This window comes from Equus przewalskii, chromosome 29, assembly GCF_037783145.1.
Source record: "Equus przewalskii isolate Varuska chromosome 29, EquPr2, whole genome shotgun sequence".
Classification (NCBI taxonomy): Eukaryota; Metazoa; Chordata; class Mammalia; order Perissodactyla; family Equidae; genus Equus; species Equus przewalskii.
In genome coordinates this window covers 31,137,607-31,161,199 of record NC_091859.1, presented here as the reverse complement: position 1 = coordinate 31,161,199, position 23,593 = coordinate 31,137,607, and the positions used below count along the sequence as shown (strand labels likewise).

General features: G+C 41.4%; 1 protein-coding gene across 1 annotated transcript; it reads right to left on the bottom strand.

Annotated features, from left to right (window-relative positions):
- PWP1 (PWP1 homolog, endonuclein) lies at nt 1-22,390 on the bottom strand. Its single transcript, XM_070599815.1, has 15 exons — nt 22,139-22,390; nt 19,872-19,930; nt 19,560-19,744; nt 18,169-18,254; nt 17,972-18,068; nt 15,178-15,288; nt 14,180-14,310; nt 13,500-13,561; nt 6,539-6,635; nt 5,816-5,877; nt 4,591-4,702; nt 2,785-2,875; nt 2,568-2,689; nt 1,137-1,242; nt 1-355 (listed from the first exon to the last, which is right to left on the bottom strand). Exons 1-15 carry the CDS (start codon nt 22,208-22,210, stop codon nt 246-248), a joined length of 1,503 nt encoding a protein of 500 aa, XP_070455916.1. The 5' UTR covers nt 22,211-22,390; the 3' UTR covers nt 1-245.
- Between the last annotated feature and the right edge of the window lie 1,203 nt (nt 22,391-23,593).

Here is a 23,593-nt window from a genome sequence, read left to right as displayed (position 1 = left end):
TTTTTAGAAACCTTTTTTATTATCCTTTCCAAGAAATGCAACAGGAGCTCTCTATACCACACACTCAAAAGGTGAGCATAAAGACCAGCCCTGTTTGTGCTGCCACCATAGCTGCAGAGAGGAATGTCAGGCAGTAGGAAAAGAATTTTGTTTGAGTCACTGCATGGCTGTAGCTACACATGGAACATTTCTAGGCAGCTTTTTAAAACAGTTACAGTAACAAAACAGGAAATGTATGATCTTCTTTAAGACTCCATTGGTATGTCTGAGCTCCTGCTCCCAAAAGGGCCACAAATAGATGAATTTCTTGTACTGCCGAGAACAAGCCTCTCTCGTCTTCCAAATGCTTCATTTACTAAAACACAAATAAATAGTTAAGAAACTACCAGATCAGAGAATTAAGAGACTAAAATGTAGAAATGACCAATGAGGTTCTCTACCCTGGGGTGGAATTTTGTTTATGAACATATATTTAAAGCTTCATAAATAGGAAAGTAAGTAACCAACTCAGAAGTCCAAGTTAATGTTCTGAATGAGGTTATGTTTTAAACTGACTCACTTTTTTTGGGTACTTTCTTTACCTTGTCCTGGATGTGTCCCATCCCTTATAACAGTGACTCCATCCTTCCCTTATTCTACTTCTGTTTCCTATTTTCTTTCTTTCATCTTTCTCTGTATCATGACCAGCAGAGGACCCTTTTTCTAGATGGGAGGTAAGATTCAGGAATCAGATAGTGGGACTATATCCTCCATGTTCATGGGACCAACCAGACTACCTCAAAATAATAAATAAGCAGCCAGACTCCCTCGAGGGAGGGGACTGGCCTCAGTACAGCTGGATTCTGTTGAGAAAAGGCAGATTTATTGACACTGGGAACTAAGAAGGGGAGGGCCATTCATGCTGTCTTTCCTTTCAGCTTTCCCATAAGATAAATGATCTACATTTAAAGTGTGAAGACCAAATTTGTGAACATGAACATTTCCAAATTACACTTGATCTTGTCTACTTCCTAAGCACACTACAGCACAGGGTGAACACTGGATCCACTGTGCTATCTACCTGATGTATTCAAGCCACACGTTCTGTGTTAGTCCTTACAGAAGTCATTCAGAGAGCAGGAAATTAAGATCCTTACCTGAAGAGACTGTGCTTATATCCCAGACCCGAAGCCCTTCCTTCTGACCCCCAAAGGCATAAATAAATGGCAAATCAGGGCAACAGGAAGAACAGAAGAGAACACCCTGGGGAGAAGAAAGTCAGTGATTTCAGTCTTTCTAGAGCACCCTAATCGTGATCTCACTTCTGTCTACAAGAACCTATGATTTGAATGGTTACGCAAAACCAACTCCCCAGTATCTCTGTGAAGCCTCCAGCAAAGGCAGTTCAGTCAAGTTGGAAGGAATATCAGCACAATGGACGTCCTGTAAGGAGTCTGCACACTCTGACCACTCAGGCCTCTCATCTCCATTATCATTCTATTAAGGCTTTCCTAATAAATCTAATCTGCTAAGTATTCCTAGAAACTTTAATTCTCCTTTTAAAGCAATGATGATAACAGAGATCACTATTAAGTCATTTTTTAAACTTTTTTTTTTTTGAGGAAGATTAGCCAAGAGCTAACATTTGCTGCCAATCCTCCTCCTTTTGCTGAGGAAGACTGGCCCTGAGCTAACATCCGTGCCCATCTTCCTCCACTTTATATGTGGGACGCCTGCCACAGCATGGCTTGATGTGCGGTGTGTAGGTCCACACCCCGGATCCAAACTGGCGAACCCCAGGCCACTGTAGCAGAGCACACGAACTTAACCGCTGCACCACTGGGCCGGCCCCTTAAACTTTTCTTTTTTAACATTTACATTTTTATTACTAGATAACACATATGCACTATAGAAAATATAAACAAATATAAAAATCACTCAGCAAGATAAGCAGTGTTGATGTTTTGGATTATGGTCTTCTAGAGTTAAATATGAGCACTTAAGCATTTCGATACAAGCATGAGATGGTACTATAAAAACTGCCTGTGCAACCTGCCTTTCCAAATATTCACGCACACACCACTGTAAACAGCTGTGCAGTCTTCTGTCTGTAATGTACATAACTCAGTGCCTAGCATACACTAGGTGCTCAATAAATATCTGCTGAATGAATGAATTTTAGTTATTTCTCAATTATTTGCTACTATAATCAGCTTCAGTACAGTTAGAGCTAGTCATGCAAAGAGGCAGTGATAGATAAACTGACCCCAACAGCTAGAGTCCTAAAGGTTCAAGATTTCCTGGGTTGGCCCTGATTTTAGGGTAAAGAAATGTGGCCATTCCACTTGTGTCCTAGAAAACCCTCCCCCCATCTTTGTTCTTACCAAGCAACTGTTAATTATGTGAGTTGGAAAAGGAACCAGATAGTCATTGATTTCCCCCAAAAAACACCCCCCCAAATTTGAGTAAGCTCACAATTAACTTCCCAACAAATCCATATCTTTTAATGCAATCATGTCTAGACAAATACAAACAATACAGGTCAGAAACAGAAAACAGAGAACAAAGGTGCTCAGGGAGATTCTTACCATTTTCATGTCCCTGGAGTGAACCAGACTCGGCCTGTCTCCTAGTATGTCCCAGATCTTCACATACTTGTCTGCTGATGCCGTCACCAGACAGCCCTTGATCTGACTGCTTAGATCAAGACCTAAAGGCAGGTAAGATTGGTTCAGAGACTCTCACTTTGAAATACAGATTCACTTCATCAGAAGTTAATAGAAACACAACACTATTCTTGCTCACCAGAGATTTCATCATTGTGTGCATTAAGTGTAAAAATTGGCTTATCTGAACGTGCATCCAAATTGTATACAAAGCCGTCATCCGTACTGGCCTGGAAAGAGTAAAAGACAGGCAAGGTGACACTAGACGACAGTATTTAGCAATGGGTAGAGTCTACGTCACAGTGAAAAGCAGCTCTATACCTGACTTACCCGAGGAGCTATTCAACATGCACATAAAGAATGTACTTGCGCATGAGCCGTGTCCGACACGTCTGCTAGGCGCTGGCTGTGAGTGTGAAGCTGTGGCAGTGGTATGCACCGGGGTTAGAGATGTGGAAGCAGAGATGGTAGTGACTCCGGGGGAACAGAGGGGACGTGCCCTAGAGTGCAGAATCAACACAGCAGTGTGTTGAGGGCCGAGGTCTGGAGAGCACGGCCACTTAAGGCACAGGGTGAGGAAGGGCTCACAGAAGAAAGAATCAGAGATGCAGAAGGGATGATGAAGAATGTCACAGAAGCCAGGAAACAGGGCTTCTGAAGAAAGGCGTAATGAACGACGTCAGTGTTTGGGCAGAGATTCAATCAGATGAGGACTGAAAGGCAGATTACGGTGGTTGTTAGATGTTCAAGAAAGGGAGAGGAAATAAAGATATTAGAAGACAGATCTAGTCAAGAGAGAGACTTGAGCCTATAAACAGGCCAAGAGCAACAGCCAGTACAGGAAAAAGGGAGGGAACAATGACAACTGATGCAGTGGTGAAGGCTGGGCTGTGGACGTGGACAAAAATAGGAGAGGACGGGTCTCTGCATGTGAGACTGGAGGGCAGGAGGGACACCGTTTTATTGTGGTTACTCCCTATTTCCCTACATATTTGTGATTTTAGTACCGAGGACCGTTGGTTAGCAAATAACCTCAGGGAATATGTGTGCTTGACCACCAAGAGCCAAAGTGCAACACAACATCCAAAGACAACTGAGCCTTCACTCCTGATAACTGTAAAGTGGAAGCTGGCGTCAGGCAGCTCGGCTGGAACTGCACACACGTCTGTGCAGAGCTAGGGCAGGAGTTCTTAGAATCAGGGCGGGAACCTGATTAAAACTGTCCACGTATTTGAAGAAAGCTGTTTTTTAAAGAACTCTTTCCTTTAATTAAACTCTTTCCCTTAATTAAAAAACACTACATATTTACATTAGGACAATTAGGAAATCACAATTTCTTTAATTAATCTTCCCTTCTGGATGAAAGCTGAGATTGTATTTCTCCATGGACTGAAACATCAGTGGAATCTTTGGGTGCTGCATGGAAAACTGTCACCCTACAGACATTAAGGGTATTTACAGAAAAATCTTTTACTTTTTCCTACTGGGAGATAGTGCTATATTAACTAAGTAGGCTACCATTCTCATTACTGGAGCTGCATTTAAGTATTAGGATTTAAATAAAAGGATATCTTCTTGGACTGATTTAACCATTAAAAAAACATCAAAAGAATATTAACCATACTTAATATTTCAAATAACATACTAACAAAATGATCAAAATCAATAACTAAAATAAAATGTGGCACACTTTGGAATGGTTGGAAATTAGCAAAATCATGTACATGTTTTTCATCCTGTATAAAATCATTTTACATGTATTTTTTGTGGCTGATCCATTGTTCTCGTTAAAAATACGTTTTTTTTACCCTAAAATTCAAATATGGACATCACACTGTTAGTACAGAAAAAGAGACTCTTTTTAGAAACTCTCGCTATAATGGAATTAAAGAAGGTAAGTCCTTAGTAACCTGGATTAGCAAAATAATACTATGCATAGTCTTACCAGAAAATGACACGGTGAAAAGTGATTCCAGGTCACTCTCTCGATCTGCCCACTGAACCGCCACATTCGATGGCTGTCCTCAGGGCTGCGGCAGTCAAACAAAGCCACTGACCTGGACACATTCAGACAAAGCTCAAGTTTTAAGAGTTCAATTCTCCTACAGGCTTTAAATTTATAACGAAATGGTAAGAGGAAAATGCTGTGAAGTCAAGATCCAATTATTTAAAGCCTATTTTAAGGGTCTAAAATAAAGAGGAAAAGATGAGTTGATTTCCACAAATTAGGGACTCTGATCCTGTCACTTGAAGGCACTGGTGGCTCTGGATGTCACAGTGGCCTTGACCTTCTCCAGGCAGAATCCTCCACTGATAAGATGCATCCTATTTCCAAAAGACCAGGACAATTTCTAATTTCTCCTTTCCCGGCAGTGCTCAGAGCCAGAAAACCCAAGTCTTAGCCACACTTACTCTCTACCAGCAGGTTACTGTGTTGGGGGAACCAGTGGATACACTTTTGTAATTTAGCATGAATTCCATCTAAAAAATGTAAACATATCACTCTTTGCACACCCATGACGGGAACCCCCCTGTGGTGGACGGTAGTGGGCCCAATTCTTCACCTCTGCCTACATCCATGCTGTCAGTGAGGTGGGAGTTCTTCCCATAAAGAAAGAGTTCATCTCCCAGCCCGTGTGATCTGTTTGGGCCAAGAGAAGAAGACAGAAATGCACTAGTTCTGAGCTTACATCGCGTGAGGGCTTCGTAACTGCGTGAGCTTCTGACCTCGCCGTGACAACATGTGTGGGCTAGCCCACTGCTCCTAGGAGGATGTGAGACATGAGGAGAGCCAAGTCGCCTTGGCCCAGCCCAAACAAGCCAAGATCAGCAGAGCTACCAGTTGAATCCAGCCTAGATTAGCTCACTCTTGCAGAGGCACAAGAAATAAATGTTTCTTGTTTTAAGTCACTGATTTGGGATGGCCTGTTTCACAGCAAGGTGAATTCATACACCCTCTAAAAATCAAAGTAGTTGCTAGTTAGGAACTATATTATGACAGACCCACATTATCTTGCAGACTGAAAGGACCAGAGTTGAAAAGGACAAAAATAAAAATTTCAACACATAGGCGCCTCAGTAACACAGTCTGTCTGAGCATAAAGTGATACTTTTTGAATTAGTTCAAGAGGATAAAAACAGCAGCAATAATTCCTGAAATGCTTTCTTACTTATCATATGATCCAGAAATCAGAGTCTGTGCTTCAAACGGATGAAACTGCAGAGTCTGGACCTAAAAGGAGGAAACATAAATGAACAGATCTGTTTGTTTGGTTTTGGTAAAACTGCCTAATATTTGGTGAGAATCAATTTGGCAGTGTTCCTATAAATTTTTCCCTTTGAAACTTAGTATTTAAAGAAACAAAGTCTAGTGCATAATCAGAAGGACAAAACCTATTTCTGAATAAAGGATAACACTTAAAAATATGATGCATCATTCCCCAAAATGTGTTTGGCATAATACACATGTCCCTCATGTGTTAAAATATATTCACAGGAAAAAAGAGGAGTGGTCAAACTTCTCCAGGAAGCTTCACATGCCGCAGAAGTCCCACAGCGTGCGTCGGCATGTTAGATCCCTGAGTTCGACGAGAATGGATCTGTTACGTTCTTTCACCCTATTTGGTGACTGACACCCTCTTTCCCTTTTTCGGAGCCTCTGTCAACATGTTACAAAGCACTAAGGGTCCTAATCAGTTCAGTTTTCTGCACCCATTTTTGTATCTCTATGATGGGTAATTACAACTATCACATAAAGCTCTGTGCAGATCCAGTGAGAGCATGTCAAAGCACTTTGTAATTCACAAAGAGCCGTATAGAAATGTTTGTGATTATTTGCAGCCAATATTTGTGCCATATTTTTAGAATCCTTTTTATCCACTAAATCACCATACCTTGTCTGTGTGTACAGCAAGGCTCGCTGCTGGTTTCCCCAAGGACATGTCCCACAGAATTACAGTGTTGTCAGCTGATGCGCTTGCCAGCACATTTCTGAGAACGGGAGGAAACAAGTCAGGTAATCTTGTAAAAACCAAAAGCATTACTTGTGAGAGTTCCAATTACAACAGGATCAAAAAGAACACTTAGAAATAAATTTGACAAAAGAGACATATTGAAAACTATAAAAGACTGTTAACAGAAAGAGTATCTAAATGAATGGAAAGATAGCCCACGTCCAGGCATTGGAAGACAAATGTTAAAACAGACACACTGCCATCCACAGAGCAGTCTACAGATCCAACCAGTCCCAGCTGACTCTTGCAGAAAACTGACAAGCTGGTTTTAAAATTTATATGGAAAGGCAAGGAACCCAGAACAGCCAAATTAATCTTGAAAAAGAAGAGCAAAGTTGGAAAGTTCACAGCTCCTGATTCCAAAACTGACTGAAAAGTTACAGTAACCATAACAATGTGGTACTGGCATAAGGATTAAGAGAATAAAATGAAGACTCCAGAAATAAGCCCTCAAATTTATGGTCACTGGTTTTTAACAAGGGCACTAAGATTATCCATTGTTCAATGGAGAAAAGAACAGTATTTTCAACAAATGGTTCAGGGATAACTGGCTATCCTCATGCAAAAGAACGAAATTAGATCCCTACCTTGCACTATACAAAAAAAGTAATTCAAAATAGATAGCAGACCTCCTAAACATAAGAGCTAAAAGTCTAAAACTCTCAGAGGAAAACAAGTATAAATCTTCATGACACTGGGTTAGACAATGGTTTCTTACATATGACACCAAAGCATAAACAAAAAAAGAAACAGATAAATTGGACAATCATCAACATGAAAAACTTTCGTGTTGCAACTGACCATCAAGAAAGTGAAAAGACAACCCACAGAATGGGAGGAAGTATTTGTAAATCATGTATCTGATAGAGGATTTGTATCTAGAATATATAAAAGACAGATAACTCAATTAGAAGATGGGCAGAGGATCTGAACAGATTTTTCTCCAAAGAAGATATACAAATGGGCAATGAGCATGTGAAAAGAACTCAACCTCATCAGTCATTAGGGAAATGAAAATCAAAAAATGGGCTACCACTTCATAGTCATAGGATGGCTACAATAAAAAAGACAATCACAAGTGTAAGATGTAGAGAAACTGGGACCCTCCTACATTCCTGATGGGAATGTAAATGGTACAGACTACTGTGTGATCTAGCAATTACACTCTTAATACCTAAGAAAATGAAAACGTATGCCCATGCATACACTTGTTCACGAATGTTCACAACAGCATTATTCGTAACAGACAAAAGGCAAAAAAACCCCAAATGTCTGTTAACTAGTGAACAGATACACAAATGTGGTATATCCATACAGGGGGATATTATTCTGCAATAAAAAAGAATGATGCACTGATACATGCTACAACATGGATGGACCTTGAAAACATTATGCTAGGGGCCAGCCCAGTGGCGCAGCGGTTAACTGCACATGTTCCGCTTCAGCGGCCTGGGGTTCACCGGTTCGGATCCTGGTGCGGACATGGCACTGCTTGACAAGCCATGCTGTGGTAGGCATCCCACATATAAAGTAGAGGAAGATGGGCACAGATGTTAGCTCAGGACCAGTCTTCCTCAAAAAAGAGGAAGATTGGCAGCAGATGTCAGCTCAGGGCTGATCTTCCACCAAAAAAAAAAATTCAAAAAGAAAAGAAAACATTACGCTAAGCGACAGACGTCAGACACAGACGGCCACATATTGTATGATTTAATTTCTAGCAAATCTCCCATATAGGCAAATTCAGAGACTGAAAGTAGATCAGTGGCTGCCAGGGGCTGGAGGGACAGGAGGACGAGGAGTGACTGCTCATGGGCGTGGAGTGCTTTCTGGATTGGTGAAAATGTTACAGAATTAGAGAATGGTGATGGTTGCACAACTTTGTGAATATACTGAAAACCAGTGAATTGTACACTTTAAAAGAGTGAATTTTAGGGGCCAGCCCTGTGGCCAAGTGGTTAGGTTTGCGCGCTCTGCTGTGGCGGCCCAGGGTTTCGCTGGTTCGAATCCTGGCTGCAGACATGGCACTGCTCATCAGACCATGCTGAGGCGGTGTCCCACATGCCACAACTAGAAGGGCTCACAACTAAAAATACACAACTATGTACCAGGGGGCTTTGGGAGAAAAAGGAAAAATAAAATCTTTTAAAAAAATGAATTTTATATGTGAATTTATATCTCAACTTTTTTTTTTTTAAAAGCATTAAATGCTATTAACAGGAAAAAACCAATATGCCTACCTCTTAGGGATTAAGTGCCAAAACTGTAGTTCTACCACAGAACACAGGCTTTCAAGCCAGGAAACCTGAAATGGGTGCTTGGTGCTGCCACTTACTAGCTGTAAGACTTAAAATTTGTCAGTCACACTTCTTTGCCTGCTGATGAGAAGGATACAACCAACCTCCAAGGGCTGTTGTGCAGGTACCTGGCTGAGTGAGCGGAGCATAGCAGGCCCCTGGCAAACGTCAGCTGCCTGCCTTTTCTCCCTGTAAAGATACAGACACGTACTCCTGACACTGGAACTCATTCTTCAACATCCAGCTTTAAAACAGCTTGACATAGAATCAAGTCTTTGTTCAGAAAACCAACATACTGTTAAGATAAAATGTTGACAGGTTCATTTTTGGATACTATTTCCTCAAGAAGTTATGTCCATTATATGAACTACTTTCAGTTTCATAACTCACGTTTCAATGAGACATGCAAGGGCTCTTAGGAGGATCACGTCTGTTCAGATCATGCTGGCTTTCTTCCACTCAGTGAATTTCAAAGCTTCTACCATTTAGTTCCATATACAGGTTATAATGTTTCAACTCCTGGGCATTTCACAGATTAAGTGTTCATTTAAATTCCCAATAACTAGTTTATTTATATACAATGCCTGCCAACAGCAAAAAGTTAAAATTTCATAGTATTTTTTTTTTTAATAAATTTGGCAACTCCACTGAGTTTATTTCCTCTTTTATATCTGTTCTTTTCTCATAGTGTTGGTGCCTTTCGTTGTCGTTGACCTAAGAGAGCAGCTCGTACACATCTCCATGGAGTCTGGTAGTTCCTCCATGGAGTCTGGTAGTTCTGTACCACCAAGATGGCCCATTGCCCACTATAATGGTTCGGTAGCTGGTTTTCTTTTTTTTTTTTAAAGATTTTATTTTTTTCCTTTTTCTCCCCAAAGCCCCCCAGTACAGAGTTGTATATTCTTCGTTGTGGGTCCTTCTAGTTGTGGTATGTGGGACGCTGCCTCAGCATGGTTTGATGAGCAGTGCCATGTCCGTGCCCAGGATTCGAACCAACGAAACACTGGGCCGCCTGCAGCGGAGCACGCGAACTTACAGTACATTTTTCATCCTAGTCATTCCAAAAACATCTGAGATTCCTCCCACATTAAAGTTCTCATTGTATGAGGCTTAAGAATGAAAACATTAAAAAAACCCCAAACAACTTCTGAACACTACACCAAGAAGAGCACTCCAACCAGAGTATGAATTAGCAGAGGACATGCATTTTGTTACTGGGACCGTTTTACTAGAAATCAAGGTCCTCACTTGTAACAATGTCAACAGGTTATTCCTCACCATAATCCTAAATTCTATGCACCAGAGTATGGGAAGTATTTTAAGTAGCATTCTGCATCTTTTCAGGAAAGAAAGGAGAACCAGGGTCTAAAATAAGATTGAGAAAGAAGAGTTAAGGAACAAAGAATGTGTGGCATTGAAGTCAAAGAGATGTGCCTGCAGAGCGGGCAGGAAAGGAGTACAGGGGCTGCTAAGTGTCTAAATGGAGCTAGGGAAGTGTGGCCGGGGAAAGGAACTCATGAACCAGCTGGAATACTGATAAGGGGCTGGAACGAACTTTCAGTTAGTCAGAGTAACAGTTGCTATATGAGAAGAATTTAGCACATGTGATTACTGTGACAGTGAGGAAGAGCGGTTCCTAAAAGCCTGGGACACTTATTATTCGATCTCATTCATCTGCCCATTAGTCAGGACCAGGCCCAATTCAGACAAAGCCCAAACACTTGCCTATAGCCTGGCAGCATCTGCGTCACCTGGGATACTTAAAAAAACAAAACAAAAAGAAAAACACACCACATATTCCTGTTAGTCCCAGTAACAAAACGCATGTCCTCTGCTGATTCCTACTCTTGTTGGAGTGCTCTTCTTGGTGTAGTGCTCAGAAGGTTTTTGGGTTTTTTTTTTTTTTTTAATGTTTTCATTCTTAAGCCTCCATACAATGAGAACTTTAATGTGGGAGGAATCTCAGATGTTTTTGGAATGACTAGGATGAAAAATGTACTATGAAATTTTAACTTTTTGCTGTTGGCAGGCATTGTATATAAATAAACTAGTTATTGGGAATTTAAATGAACACTTAATCTATGAAATGCCAAGGAGTTGAGACATTATGACCTATATATGGGACTGAATGGTGGAAGCTTTGAAATTCACTGAGTAGGAAAAAAGCTGGCATGATCTGAAGTGCTCACGATCTACTACTCAATCCTGGGAGATTAGAGCCCAGGTACTTTAAAGGTTACCCAGCAGATTCCGATTTGCAGCTAAGTTTGGGAAATACTAACCTAAACCACTTTCTCAGGTCCATTTCCCCACACTGTTGTAACTCTGAAGAGGTTTGAACACAAACAAGAAGACAGGAAATCCTTTGGTAAGCCAGCACTCTGGGATCCTCCTCAGGACGCTCACAATCCCCGAGTGTCCAGTGTGATGGAAACGCTAAGAAAATGTGCCTTGGGTATCCAGTTTGTTCTTACTCCTCAAATAAGTTGTACTTTACCTAATGCTTACCGTCTTTGCCTTAGTAGCCCCTCAAACCAAATATGCTATCAGGAAAATGGCCTTTTTGGGGTAACTACTGTTTAAAGATAAGTATAAAGAATATGTGGATGACACATGCAAAAAGAATCAAGTTGAACCTTTACCTTACACTGTATACAAAATTAACTCAAAATGATCAAAGACCTAAACTTAAGAGCTAAACTATAAAACTCTTAGGGGAAAAGCTTCATGCCAATAGATTTGGCAAGGATTTCTTGGATATAACACAAAGCACAGGCAACAAAAGAAAACATAAACTAGACCACATCAAAATTAAAATTTTTGTGCAAAGGACACTATCAACAGAGTTAAAGGCAACCCACTGAATGGGGAAAATACTTGCAAAGCATAAATCTGATAAGGGATTAATTAGCAGGATATATAAAGAACTCCTACGACTCAACTACAACAAAAACAACCCAATTCAAAAATGGGCAAAGGACTTGAAAGACATTTCTCCAAAGAAGATATACAAAAGGCCAGTAAGCTCTTGAAAAGATGCTCAACATCACTATTCATTAGGGAAATGCCAATCAAAACTACAATGAGATACCACTTCACACCCATGAGGATGACTATTATTGGAATAAAACAACAAAACCCAAAAGTAACAAGTGTTGGCTAGAATGTGGAGAAATCGGAACCCTCGTGCACGGCCAGCGGGAATGCAGACTGGTGCAGCTGCTACAGAAGACAGTATGGCGGTTCCTCAAAAAGGTAACTACAGTCAATCTCTGACTTCAATGCCACACATTCTTTGTTCCTTAACTCTTCTTTCTCAATCTTATTTTAGACCCTGGTTCTCCTTTCTTTCCTGAAAAGATGCAGAATGCTACTTAAAATACTTCCCATACTCTGGTGCATAGAATTTAGGATTATGGTGAGGAATAACCTGTTGACATTGTTACAAGTGAGGACCTTGATTTCCAGTAAAATGGTCTGAGTAACAAAACGCATGTCCTCTGCTGATTCCTACTCTTGTTGGAGTGCTCTTCTTGGTGTAGTGTTCAGAAGTTTTTTGGGTTTTTTTTAATGTTTTCATTCTTAAGCCTCATACAATGAGAACTTTAATGTGGGAGGAAAAGGTAAAAATAGAATCACCATATGATCCAGCAATTCCACTTTCAGGTATATACACAAAAGAACTGAAAGCACAGGCTCTGACAGATACTTGCATATCCATGTTATTCATTCACAGCTATGTGGATAATAATAGCATTATTCACAACATCCAAGAGGGGGAAGCGACCTAAGTGTCCACTGACAGACGCATATACAAAATATGGTACATACATACAACAGAATATCATTCAGCCACATGCTACAACATGGATGAACCTTGTGCTAAGTGAAATAAGCCAGTCACAAAAGGACAAATACTGTATGATTCCACTTATATGAGGGACCTGGAGGAGTCAATTCAGAGATGGAAAGTAGAATGGTGGTTACTAGGGCCCATGGGGAGTGTGGATTGGGGAGTTATTGTTTAATGGGTACACCGTTTCAGTTTTGGACGATAAAAAAAGTTCTGCAGTTGGATGGTGGCGATGGTTGCACAACAATGTGCAACAATGTCCACTCAACTGTACTCTTAAACGGGTTAAAATGGTAAATTTTAAGTTATGTATATTTCACAATTAAATAAAAAATATGTGGATGAGATTTTGTGAAAAGTGAAAAGTGAGAAAAATGTCTTCCATGAAGAAACACAGTTCTCCTGCACCTCTGGCACTGCAGGACAGTTTTTTTCCAGTGATGTTGGAGAGAAGGGCACTCGGTCACCAAATGTAATGAGCACCTAGCATGCCAAGAGCTGGCAGGTGATGTAGGGGATGCCAGGTGACAGACAGCCGAGCTCCTGCCTTCAAGCAGCGTATGCTGGAGGAAGGGAAAATAAGACACACACACAAAGACCCACAGTGCACAACACGGAGAGACAGGGGTCGGCAGGAGGTAAAATCACAATGGTTACGGTCTTTAACAATCCTTCAAATGTTAGTGCTTACTACCTGATCAGCTTATTCCAAGAAAGGTCCAGGACTGCATCAGTATGCCCTTCTGCTGAGGAACTCTGTAATAATTGTTTGATTTAATTACTTTTTGTATTAAAATCTCCCTCCCAAAATAAAATTGTATGTTAATTTGAAAGATTCTTTAAATATTAAGATTATTGTCTTGATCTAAGCAAACTTGAAGACCCAGAGAAAGAAACAACTTGTCCCCCTGTCACTTTAGATTCATGGTGAATATTTTCTGCAGGGAAGAAACTAGAGTAGCTCTTGATCCAGGTGTGGTAATTCTATAAATACCAATCCCCCTCACATTTAAGTTTAAAAAGCTACAGGAATTAATACACAGATATTCAGAATTCAACGTACTAAAGGCTAAATAGAAATTTTTTTTAAAGTTCAAAACTAGTATATCAGAGTGAATAGCTACTATGTATACAGGAGAATTATAACCTGAGCAATTTGTTTTGGTAAGGATGAATAAGGTGCCAACGGAGCTTTATGCAATCAGAAATCACTTTTTCCTTAACGGCTTTTCAAAGCTAGGAACTACAGTAGCTTCATTAACTACCCCTCCTGTTCCACCAAAAGTGTCTAACTGAAAAAGCCTATGTTCCCCCAGCCCTAGTAAGCTTATCTCTGTTTGTCATTTGAGTTTAAATATCTGTTGACTTGTTTACCTTCTTTCCTTTCTTTTTCCTCTTCTTTGATAGCTTGCTTCCAAGGGTGAAGACTGGCTCCAGCGAGTCCACTATATCAAGGTCCCACACCTCAATGACAGGGGTCATGTTCCCCACAGCAATATAATTTCCTACAGGAGGAAATGACGTATTTACGATTTTAAAAAAGTAACTTCCAATGAAATACATCACACCGTAGATTAACTGAGTAATGGCTTAGAGCAATTTCTCTCAAACTTTCCTACATGTGTACATCATCTGAGTGTTGTTAAAATGCAGATTCTGTTTCAGGTCTTGGGTGGGGCCCCAAGTCTGCACTTCTAACCAGCTGCCAGGTGATGCCAATGCTGTGCTGCTGGTCCCCAGAGTGCAGTTTGAGTGATGGGGGCTCAGTCTCTTAGCCGGAAAGTCCTCACTTAGGTAATGAGAACAAAACCACCTTCTGCCCTCACACCCTGTTGCGAGGATGAGGATGTGAGCAGATCATGAGTGTGTACAAGCTTTGCAAATGAGATATAAGCTAAGAGTATTATTACTTTCTACCCTCATTAAGAAGTAGGACAGGGGCAACTAGTAGTGTGCAGCTGGGGCTAAAAAGACTAACTTGAGAATCTAATTCTCTCTTCATTTTGGTTTTACTTGATGTTTTCTGAAAGAGGTCATGCCACTAAACTCTACCTGGTAACACAGACACATCACGCCATTTTATACCAGATTTTTATGAGACCTGCACACGGTTCTGCAGCCCCCAAAATGCTTTCAGGCTGTCCTTCTGCCGACAGTGAAGCGGCTGCCTCTTTAGCCTATCTAAAGTCTGGAGACAGACCCCAAACAACTAAGTGATTGCATTCTAAAAACTATATAACTATAACTTAAAATAACTAACTTCATAAAACATCACTAATCCTGAAAATATTCACACAGAATACATAACGTATGAGGCTAGGAAAAACACAAAGGACTAGGAACCACTGAGCAATCTGAAGTTTTCTAATTACCAGTAGAATCATCTGGGCTAGGATCAAAGTTGAGCCATTCCACACTCAGAGGGTATGCAGACAACAGTATATCATGGTGTACGTAGAAAGAATCTTCTTCTTGATTATAAACTGGAAAGATCAGGAAAAGAGACTTTACTCCATCAGAGTAAGAAATCACATCGCACTCAAAAGAATAGATTCTTCCTATTAAACTTACGGGAGCCACACGCTTAAAGTGAGACAAACTTGATGACATTAAAAGGAAATCGCAAAGTTGATACCACTAGGTAGAAATTGTGCATGTCTACTACAGTCCCATCAACTGGTGTGCCCCAAAAGGAACTAGGAACACTGACAGAGAGCTGACATCTGCTTGGAGACTCCACCGCATGTTCCCAGGCTGAAGTGCTCCTATCTTCTGGTTCACTCCTTACAAAAAACAACTGCTCATAAGGTCTCCATCAGGAGAACTTCAATATTATTTTATCTTTTAGAGGTCTCTTTGGTTCTAAGTCAGGAAGAACAAACAGAAAACAGCACTGGAGAGAAATAACTCATATTTAGAGATATAAATGCTTGTCAAAAATGACTTAATATTTAGAAAAAGTTTATGAAGACCAACAACAAATAAAGCTCTTGAGAACATTCTTTTGGAATGTGGCAACTAAAAGAATTATCTTTTTATCATTCACAGTTATAATAGTAAAGAGCTAAAATATTGTTAAAATCAATGACTAAAAAGTCTTTAAAAAATTATACAGTGAAACACTGATAAAATAGAGCCCAAATAATCAGAAATTTCCCCCCAATATGCTTTTTATTAGAAAGAAGCAATGATAAGATGAGCTAAGGGTTTCTTTAATTCTTCAGCCCTCTGCGTCTGGATAGATCCTGGGATCAGGAGACTCCATGTAATGTTTGAGCACAGTGATTCACATCTCACTGATCACTGTACAGTGAGAATGCACGTCAAAACGGCTTGCTTGTGATCCTGCAAGAACCTCAACCATGGTCAATGTACTCAGCTTCCATTTTAAATAAAATGATGACAATACTTTAAAACAATGTTCTTTTAACCATGTCAGATCAACGTTCAGATCAGCTTTAGAATGCAATTTTGAAATTATACTTGAATACAGATATGCCGGATAACTTCGAGATTCACACCAAATAAAATATATCTTTAATGACCCAACTTAAAAGGAAGTAGGAATATAATGCTTTACTTTACTTTCTCAACTCCTCTCTGATACTCACTAAATTCAAAGGAATGACTACAAGTTCTCATATAAGAATATATAAAAATCAATCATGACAAACTGTAATAAGAGTTCCAATTTTTGAAATTTGAATCGGTCTTTTAAAAATTTCACCAAAATGGTTTTCATTTGAAATACGTAAAAAATTCAGGGGCTGGCCTGGTGGCACAGTGGTTAAGTTCGCATATTCTTCTTTGGCAGCCTGGGGTTTGCAGGTTCGAATCATGGGTGCAAATCTATGCACTGCTTGTCAAGCCATGCTGTGGCAGGCATCCCACATATAAAGTAGAGGAAAACGGGCACAGATGTTAGCTCAGGGCCAGTCTTCCTCAGCAAAAAGAGGAGGATTGGCAACATATGTTAGCTCAAGGCTAATCTTCCTCCAAAAAAAAAAGTTCAAAGATAGGAGAATAACTTCACATTGAAGTATGCTATTAAAAGCCTTTTTGATTTTATAAATAGATCACAATGGGCCATAGGATTAAAACAGCCTTGTCTATGGGCTTCCTGTACGCAGCCTTGAAGACCTGAAGAGTTACAGAAATCCAAGCCAATAAACAGAATGAGCGACAAAGTAACCCGGAGGATGCCAATAAACATTCAATCTAAAGGTTTTAATTTTCAAACTTTGCAACTGTGTTTCCCATAATAAAAGGCTTTAGCCTAAAATCGCTTTAAAGCTTCAAAATTTTCAGACAGGTGAACAGAAGACTGTTGAGGAAGGGAAATGTCTCGGCAAGGAGGGCCGGGCCTCAGGATGTGTGCGCAGAGGCAGCAGAAAACAAGGGAAAACCTGGACGCAGGATATTCCAGACATTTCGAAGCTCTATTTTTAAGAACACAGTCATTCAATTAATGTTTGCTGAATTAATAAATATCAACATTAAAACATATCTGATTTAAAAACTCAAATGAAAAAGAAAACTTCCGATCAATGCCTACTTCAGATTGAAAGCATTCACCTCTGGCTTTGGTGCAAACATTCTCTGAGCTGGGAAAGCTGACCAAGATGTTTTGGTTCCACAAGAGAAATGTGGCCCTCTGTGCTGAATTTTCATGAAGAAAATACAATGTTTTGCAAAAGGGGAAATATTTGAGATGACTGTGAAAAAAGCAGGATAAAATCTCAACTATTGAGTATCATCTTCGCCACAGAAAGAAAAGGCAGCCAGAAGAGACCGGAGTAAAAACCCAGGGTAACAAGTCACCTCAGCGGAATGGGATTGTCATTTTCCCTCCAATTTTCTTCATAGTTTTACTTCTAGGTTTTCTCTAATAGAGGGAAAAGTGAAAAACTGGCAAAAATGTTTAAGATTAAAAACCCCTATTAGAACGTTCCAGGAGACCTATTTCCATAAATAAAGTCAGGCAGCAAAGTGACCAAGACTACAGATGCCCAGGCACAATAATCAGGAAATCTGTAGGCTGGTAACCAACTTAAATGAGAGACAGCAGGATCTGGTGCCTAAAAATTCCTAATAGTAACTATTACGGATATTATTTTAATATCACTTAAAGAGAGAACATTTTAGTAAGGGATGTATTTCACTCACCATGCACCTCTAAGTTGCACTGGTCCTGTTCAGCTCTGCCACAGACTATGAGATTGTCACTGGGCTTAATCAAGAAATCATCACGTTCATACTGCTCCTGAGTGGAGAGAAAAAACGTCATTAACTAGAAGCAGACGTCTGGTAAGGCTTTTCAGACACTTAAGGAGCACAATGAGAAAAGCTATGTAAATATTTACCGTATCTTTCAGAGTCACATAAGGATCTTGATCATTACTCCCATAGACTGTAAGGCCCAAGAGAGATTCACCAAGAGTTTCAGTATCTACAAGAATTCATAAATTGAAATGAGTAAGCCATTTTGACAGAAGCTTTTTTTCCTAAGGCATCCCATCTTTAGACTTAGATCTATTTCATAACTAATTGTGGATCATCCATAGTTGGGAAAGGAAATAGTGGGGGGTAATAAACAGAAGTTTAAAAGCCATTTATATTTGACCTTGGAATGGATATCTGATAGTCTTGGAATTCACAATCTTCCAAGGAAACTCCCTTTTAGGAAATATTAGATCTCTGCTCAGATTCTCTTGCTTGCTCTTTGTAATCATTCAGAAGTGCCACAGGGAGGTAGCTTTGAGGACCTGGAAATAAAATTACCCTAAAACACTGGAATCAACACAATAAATAAGGGTTGCCCGGTCAAATAAAACTGAAAAGCGATGGGTTTCACAAAGTTAAACAGGTTTCTCTACTGCAAGATTTTTTAGAACAGTTGATGTGCTAATAACTTGCCTTATGAATCTGAAACAGGGTATTATATGCCTTTTTTACTAAACTTACTTGAAAATAGACTTCTCTTATGACACATCTGCAAGGGTGACAGAGAGTAATAATGAGTAACAAAAAACTCAGGAAAAGGAAAATACTCCTAATTGTTAGGGGAAGCTACTTTAAAGAGTCGGGATTAGTAGGTCTTAAACATTTGATAGGCAACAGAGAAGAGAATTTCTACTGGATGAGAGAGCACCAATAATCTGCAGGGTGTGCAGAATATTAAAAAGCTGCGGCTGAAGGCCATTTATCCTGGCTGGGTTAACCCTTCCTTTCTCTGTATTCCCACGGCACTCTGTCCTAGCAGGACAGTAGCAAGGTGAGGGGCCCACAACCCAGAGTCCCATGGAAAACACTATCCTCGGCAGCTAATGAAGTACACCAAGAACGACGAAGGTTTTAGAGCCAGAGAGTGCTCCAAACTCAGCTCCATATTCACCAGCCATGTGACACTGGCAAAGTGAGTCCATCTTTCTAAGCCTCAGTTTTCTCTTCTGTAAAACGGAGGTAATAATTCCTCTCTCATTATTGCACATAAAGAAAAATGAGTTATAGATTATTATACTCATTACTTGTAATAAAATATACTTTTTTTTTTTTTTAGATCTTGAGATTAGTGGGTTAGAGTTTATTTTCTAAACTAGTTTAGGAAATGTTCTGTCTGCTCAAGCCTTGAGCCAGATTATTTGACCGACATAAAGGACAATAAAATCTCAGAGTAAAGCTTTGGAACACTAGAAGCATGATCTCATGCACTGAGTTTGGGATTAAAAACCAGCAGAAGTGAGTGAATTCTAACCTGGGTCGCCCTCCTCATCGTATTTATCTAAGTCGTACTCAGCCAGCTCATCCTCATCCAGCGTCCTGTCGTCCTCTGGGTCGCCATCCTCCAGGGGCTCCCTTGGTCGTGCCTGGGTACGTGCACTCTGCATGCCATCTTCTGAAGGATCACCTGCCTCCTCTTCATCACTGCCACCTTCTTCTCTATGTAAACAAAGGAAAATAAGTCACCCAAAGGGCACCATTCAATAACAAGACCGCCTTGTCGTCGTTATTTAAGACTTGCATTTCTTCTGGACTTTACTACAGACATCAACATTCCTAAACTTACTGTAATTTTTCCTTTGCTTCAGCAATGAGACGTTTTACTTCTTCTTTACTTAGCTCTACCTATGAGAGAGCAAACATGCCATTATGATATATTTAAGGAAATCATTAGAAGTCTTTAAATTAAAAAGCAGTTTGCAAACTAATGTAAAATACAACTTCAAGCGACATCATTAGAATCAAATTATCAGTCCACACTCTCTAAATTTAACGTAAAAGGAGTTTTTACAGGTCCTTACAATTAAGATCCCTTCCCACCTGAATCTGTTCAAAAATCATGTTCAGTTTGCTCTACCTCTCTCCAGCCTCTTCAGAAAAGACTGACTTGTGTCGGGGCCCATCTCATTTTCTTCCAATTCCTCTGACTCCTTCTGGGCCACTTCTCCCCATTTTCCCTGTGGGTATTCCTAAACAGACCCACCCTTGCCTTGGTCCTCTGCTCTTTCCCCTGTTATCACTGCCAAGAATTCCCTCACCAGGGTGTCACTTCCTTGCAAAGCTCATTCATTCTCAAGACTAAAACTACCACCTCTGAACTGATTACTCCAGACTTTCCCTTCTCTCACCCTACTCTGCAGTTCCATTTCTTCCAGCTGCCTATAAGACTCTCTACTGGGCATCCTCTTCAAAACTGAAGTCACTCTCTTTACTTCAAAACGGGCATTCCCTCACCTAATCAAAGCTTTGGTACCTTTAAAAACACCCCTATCACTACTAAACTGTCAGCTCCTGGAAAACAGACACCGACCTGTCATTGGGCTCGGCCCACAGGAGGGAGGCCTGCTGACTGATGAGGAGTGAATCAATCACCCAGTTTGTACTAAAATGCCTCCAGAAATACGGAAATCCTCTTGAGCGCTGACCTTCCACTGTTGGACACCTCCAGAAACTAAAGGTTCTTAAGTTTAATCAAAAGATACTTATTTTCTAGTTTCTCTTATTGGTCTGAGTTTCCTTTCTGGGATTTCAGTCTAAATCCAATCTCTTCTTCCTATAAACTCTTCAAGCAATGGTTCCCAAGCTTGTCTGCATATTAGAATCACCTGGGGGATCTTTAAAAAAATTTCAGGCTACACTCCAGGCCAATTAACCACAATACTTGGGAGCAGGCGCAGGCATCAGTATTTTCTGAAGTGCCCCAAGTGATTCCAATGTGTAGAAACATCTGGAAATCACTTTCCTCAAGAATTTTAAAGGCTGTACGTCCCTTTTTAATAACAGCTGTTATCTCCTTCAATCATTTTAAATATAATTTTCTGTTCCTATTCTATCAATATGCATTGAGTGCCTACTGTGAGCCAAACACCAGAGAAAACTCACAAATGAAACAGCGTGTGCCCCGGTGGAATTTACATTTACTGCGCTATTCTAATCCCTCATTCCTGTTAACCTCATGAGGGAGCCCCTCACCGTTCCTATCACCTTCTTATCTCTGTCATTACTGGCTCAGTTACATTCAAATCAAACTTCCCCACCCCCTCACTTCTTTCACGGCATCTATTCCCACCGACAAATCACATAACCACGTGAGGACTCCGTACAGGCAGGGGCCTTTTCTGTTTCGTTCATGCCTATCCCAGCACCCTGAACAATGCCTCGCGTGCAGAAAGCACTTCAGACGTACCTGTTGAATAACTTAAGTAATCTTCATCTCTGCTACAGGACTCTCTCCAACTCTTGCAGGTTTTCCCCTCATAATCTGTCACATTTACCTCTCATCCTCAACTGTCCCATCAACATCTCCCTTGAATTACCGCAGGAAATCCCTCAATCAGCTCCCAGCCTCAGGACAGTGTAGCCCCCACATCAGTCTTCCTACACTACAGCTTTCATCCAGTTTACTCCTCCCAGCACCGCGCAGAGGAGCGGAAAGTGAAGTTTTCACCTCTGTGCTCCCTTTTCCCGTTATGCCTGGAGACGCACTGGGGGGTGGTGAAGCTATGCTGTCGTCAAGAAGGCTTTTGGGTGGATTTCCCACTCCGAGCAACAACCGGCCCCCTTCCAACTGTGTACGTATCTGGGGCTGGGCCTGGGGCTGGGCTTGGGGGAAGGGGCCGTGAGGAGGCGCAGCCGCTGACTCCCCAGCCCCCGGAGACCCAGACCCTCAGAGCCGCAGCCCGATCACGACCATCAGGCCACAGCCGGCCTCACCCCCGCCAGTCACAGCAGGCAGGCCAGGGCCGCGCGTTCCAGGTCCGGGTCTCCCAGGCCGGAGGACCGAGGATGCTGCAGGAGAAGCCGCTCCCCCTCCTCCGAGCGACCAGGCCTCACCTTGTCTGGCGTCTCCTTGGCCACGCCACAGCGGACCCAGGCCACGCACGTCACCTGGCGGCTGCGGTTCATGGTCCTCAGCTCAAGGACGCCTCACGCCAGCGACTCGACGCAGCGGGACTGGGACGCCCGCGCCCTCCGGCCAGCACGCTCGGGGCCGTCCAAGGGGCCGCGGCCGGGGCAGAGCGCAGGCGCGGGTTCCGGTTCCTGCGGCTTCGGTGCCCGCTCTGACGTCATCCGAAGGCGCCGAAAGGGAAGCGGGCGGGGAAAGAGTTGTAAGCGGAAGCAGCCGGGAGAGGAATCCACGTGGGACTGACTGTGCTCCGTGGGGTGGCATGAATCGGGTTTTCAGGACTGGCTCGCTTGTGATGGTGTCTGTCGGGCTTCGTGGAGCCAATAAGTAAAAGAAATAAAATGAGAATTGTAGGGATCTGTCAGGGGCAAATTTCCACCCACCCTTATTTTGCCTGCAGTTCCATAGACTTAAAGCTGACGAATGGTAGCGATTTATGGTGGTTTTTTTTTTTTTTTTAAAGCTTTCTCCAAAACGAATTTGTCATTTCAAGGAGATAGCATCGCCGTTTCATTTAATTACGTTATTGGATGTTACTTTCTCACCTTAAAACATTTGGCACTACTATATAGTGCCAATTTTAAGTGCCTTTTATAAACTTGGTTATTTCTTAATGCTGTGTGGGAAGTTTTAGTCCCATTGTACACATGGGAAAACAATAATTATCTTTCCCAGGGTCACACAGCTAGTAAGTGGTGTAGCTAGGATATGAACCCAGGCAGTGTAACTCCAGATCCTGGATATAATCTACTGTGACATGCTTTTCAGCTAAGGTCAGAGTCACCTTTTAGAAAACGTCAGTGGCTGGAGGACTTTAAGATGGAAAGTCTTAACATCCCAGAAAGATCTTGGTTTTGGTCTCTCTGTTGGCTGTGAGACCCTGTCTGGGTCATTTGCCCTCTCTGAGCTTCCTCTGAGACAGGCAGGCAAAAACAGGAGAGTAGCTGCTCTGTGGAAAGATTGGTGGCAAAGATAAACTGGCAGTGCATGGTCTTCCCCAGTTGCATTGTCAAAGTGGGCCGTCCACCGGTGGGGTCAATTTGTGGACACGTTTGCCACAAACTTGTCTTCACATACAATGTTTTACTTGTTCTCACAACAAGACTGATGAAACATGATAACTCTACTTTACAGATGAGGAAATTAGAGGTCCCAGTGATGAAAAGCCTTATTACCCTGAGATCACACACACAGGGACTAATAGAACTACAACTAGACACCACCAACTCTCTACACTCGGCCTGATGCCCTTGGCACTCTACCAGCCTGAGGCGGGATCCTCTCAGGAGTGAACTGCTCATTGTTTGGGTGGGTGCGTTTTGTGTTCATTAAGGCCACTTCCGGAGCTCTCTTTCTCTGAACTGAGTCTGGTTTCTCTGCTT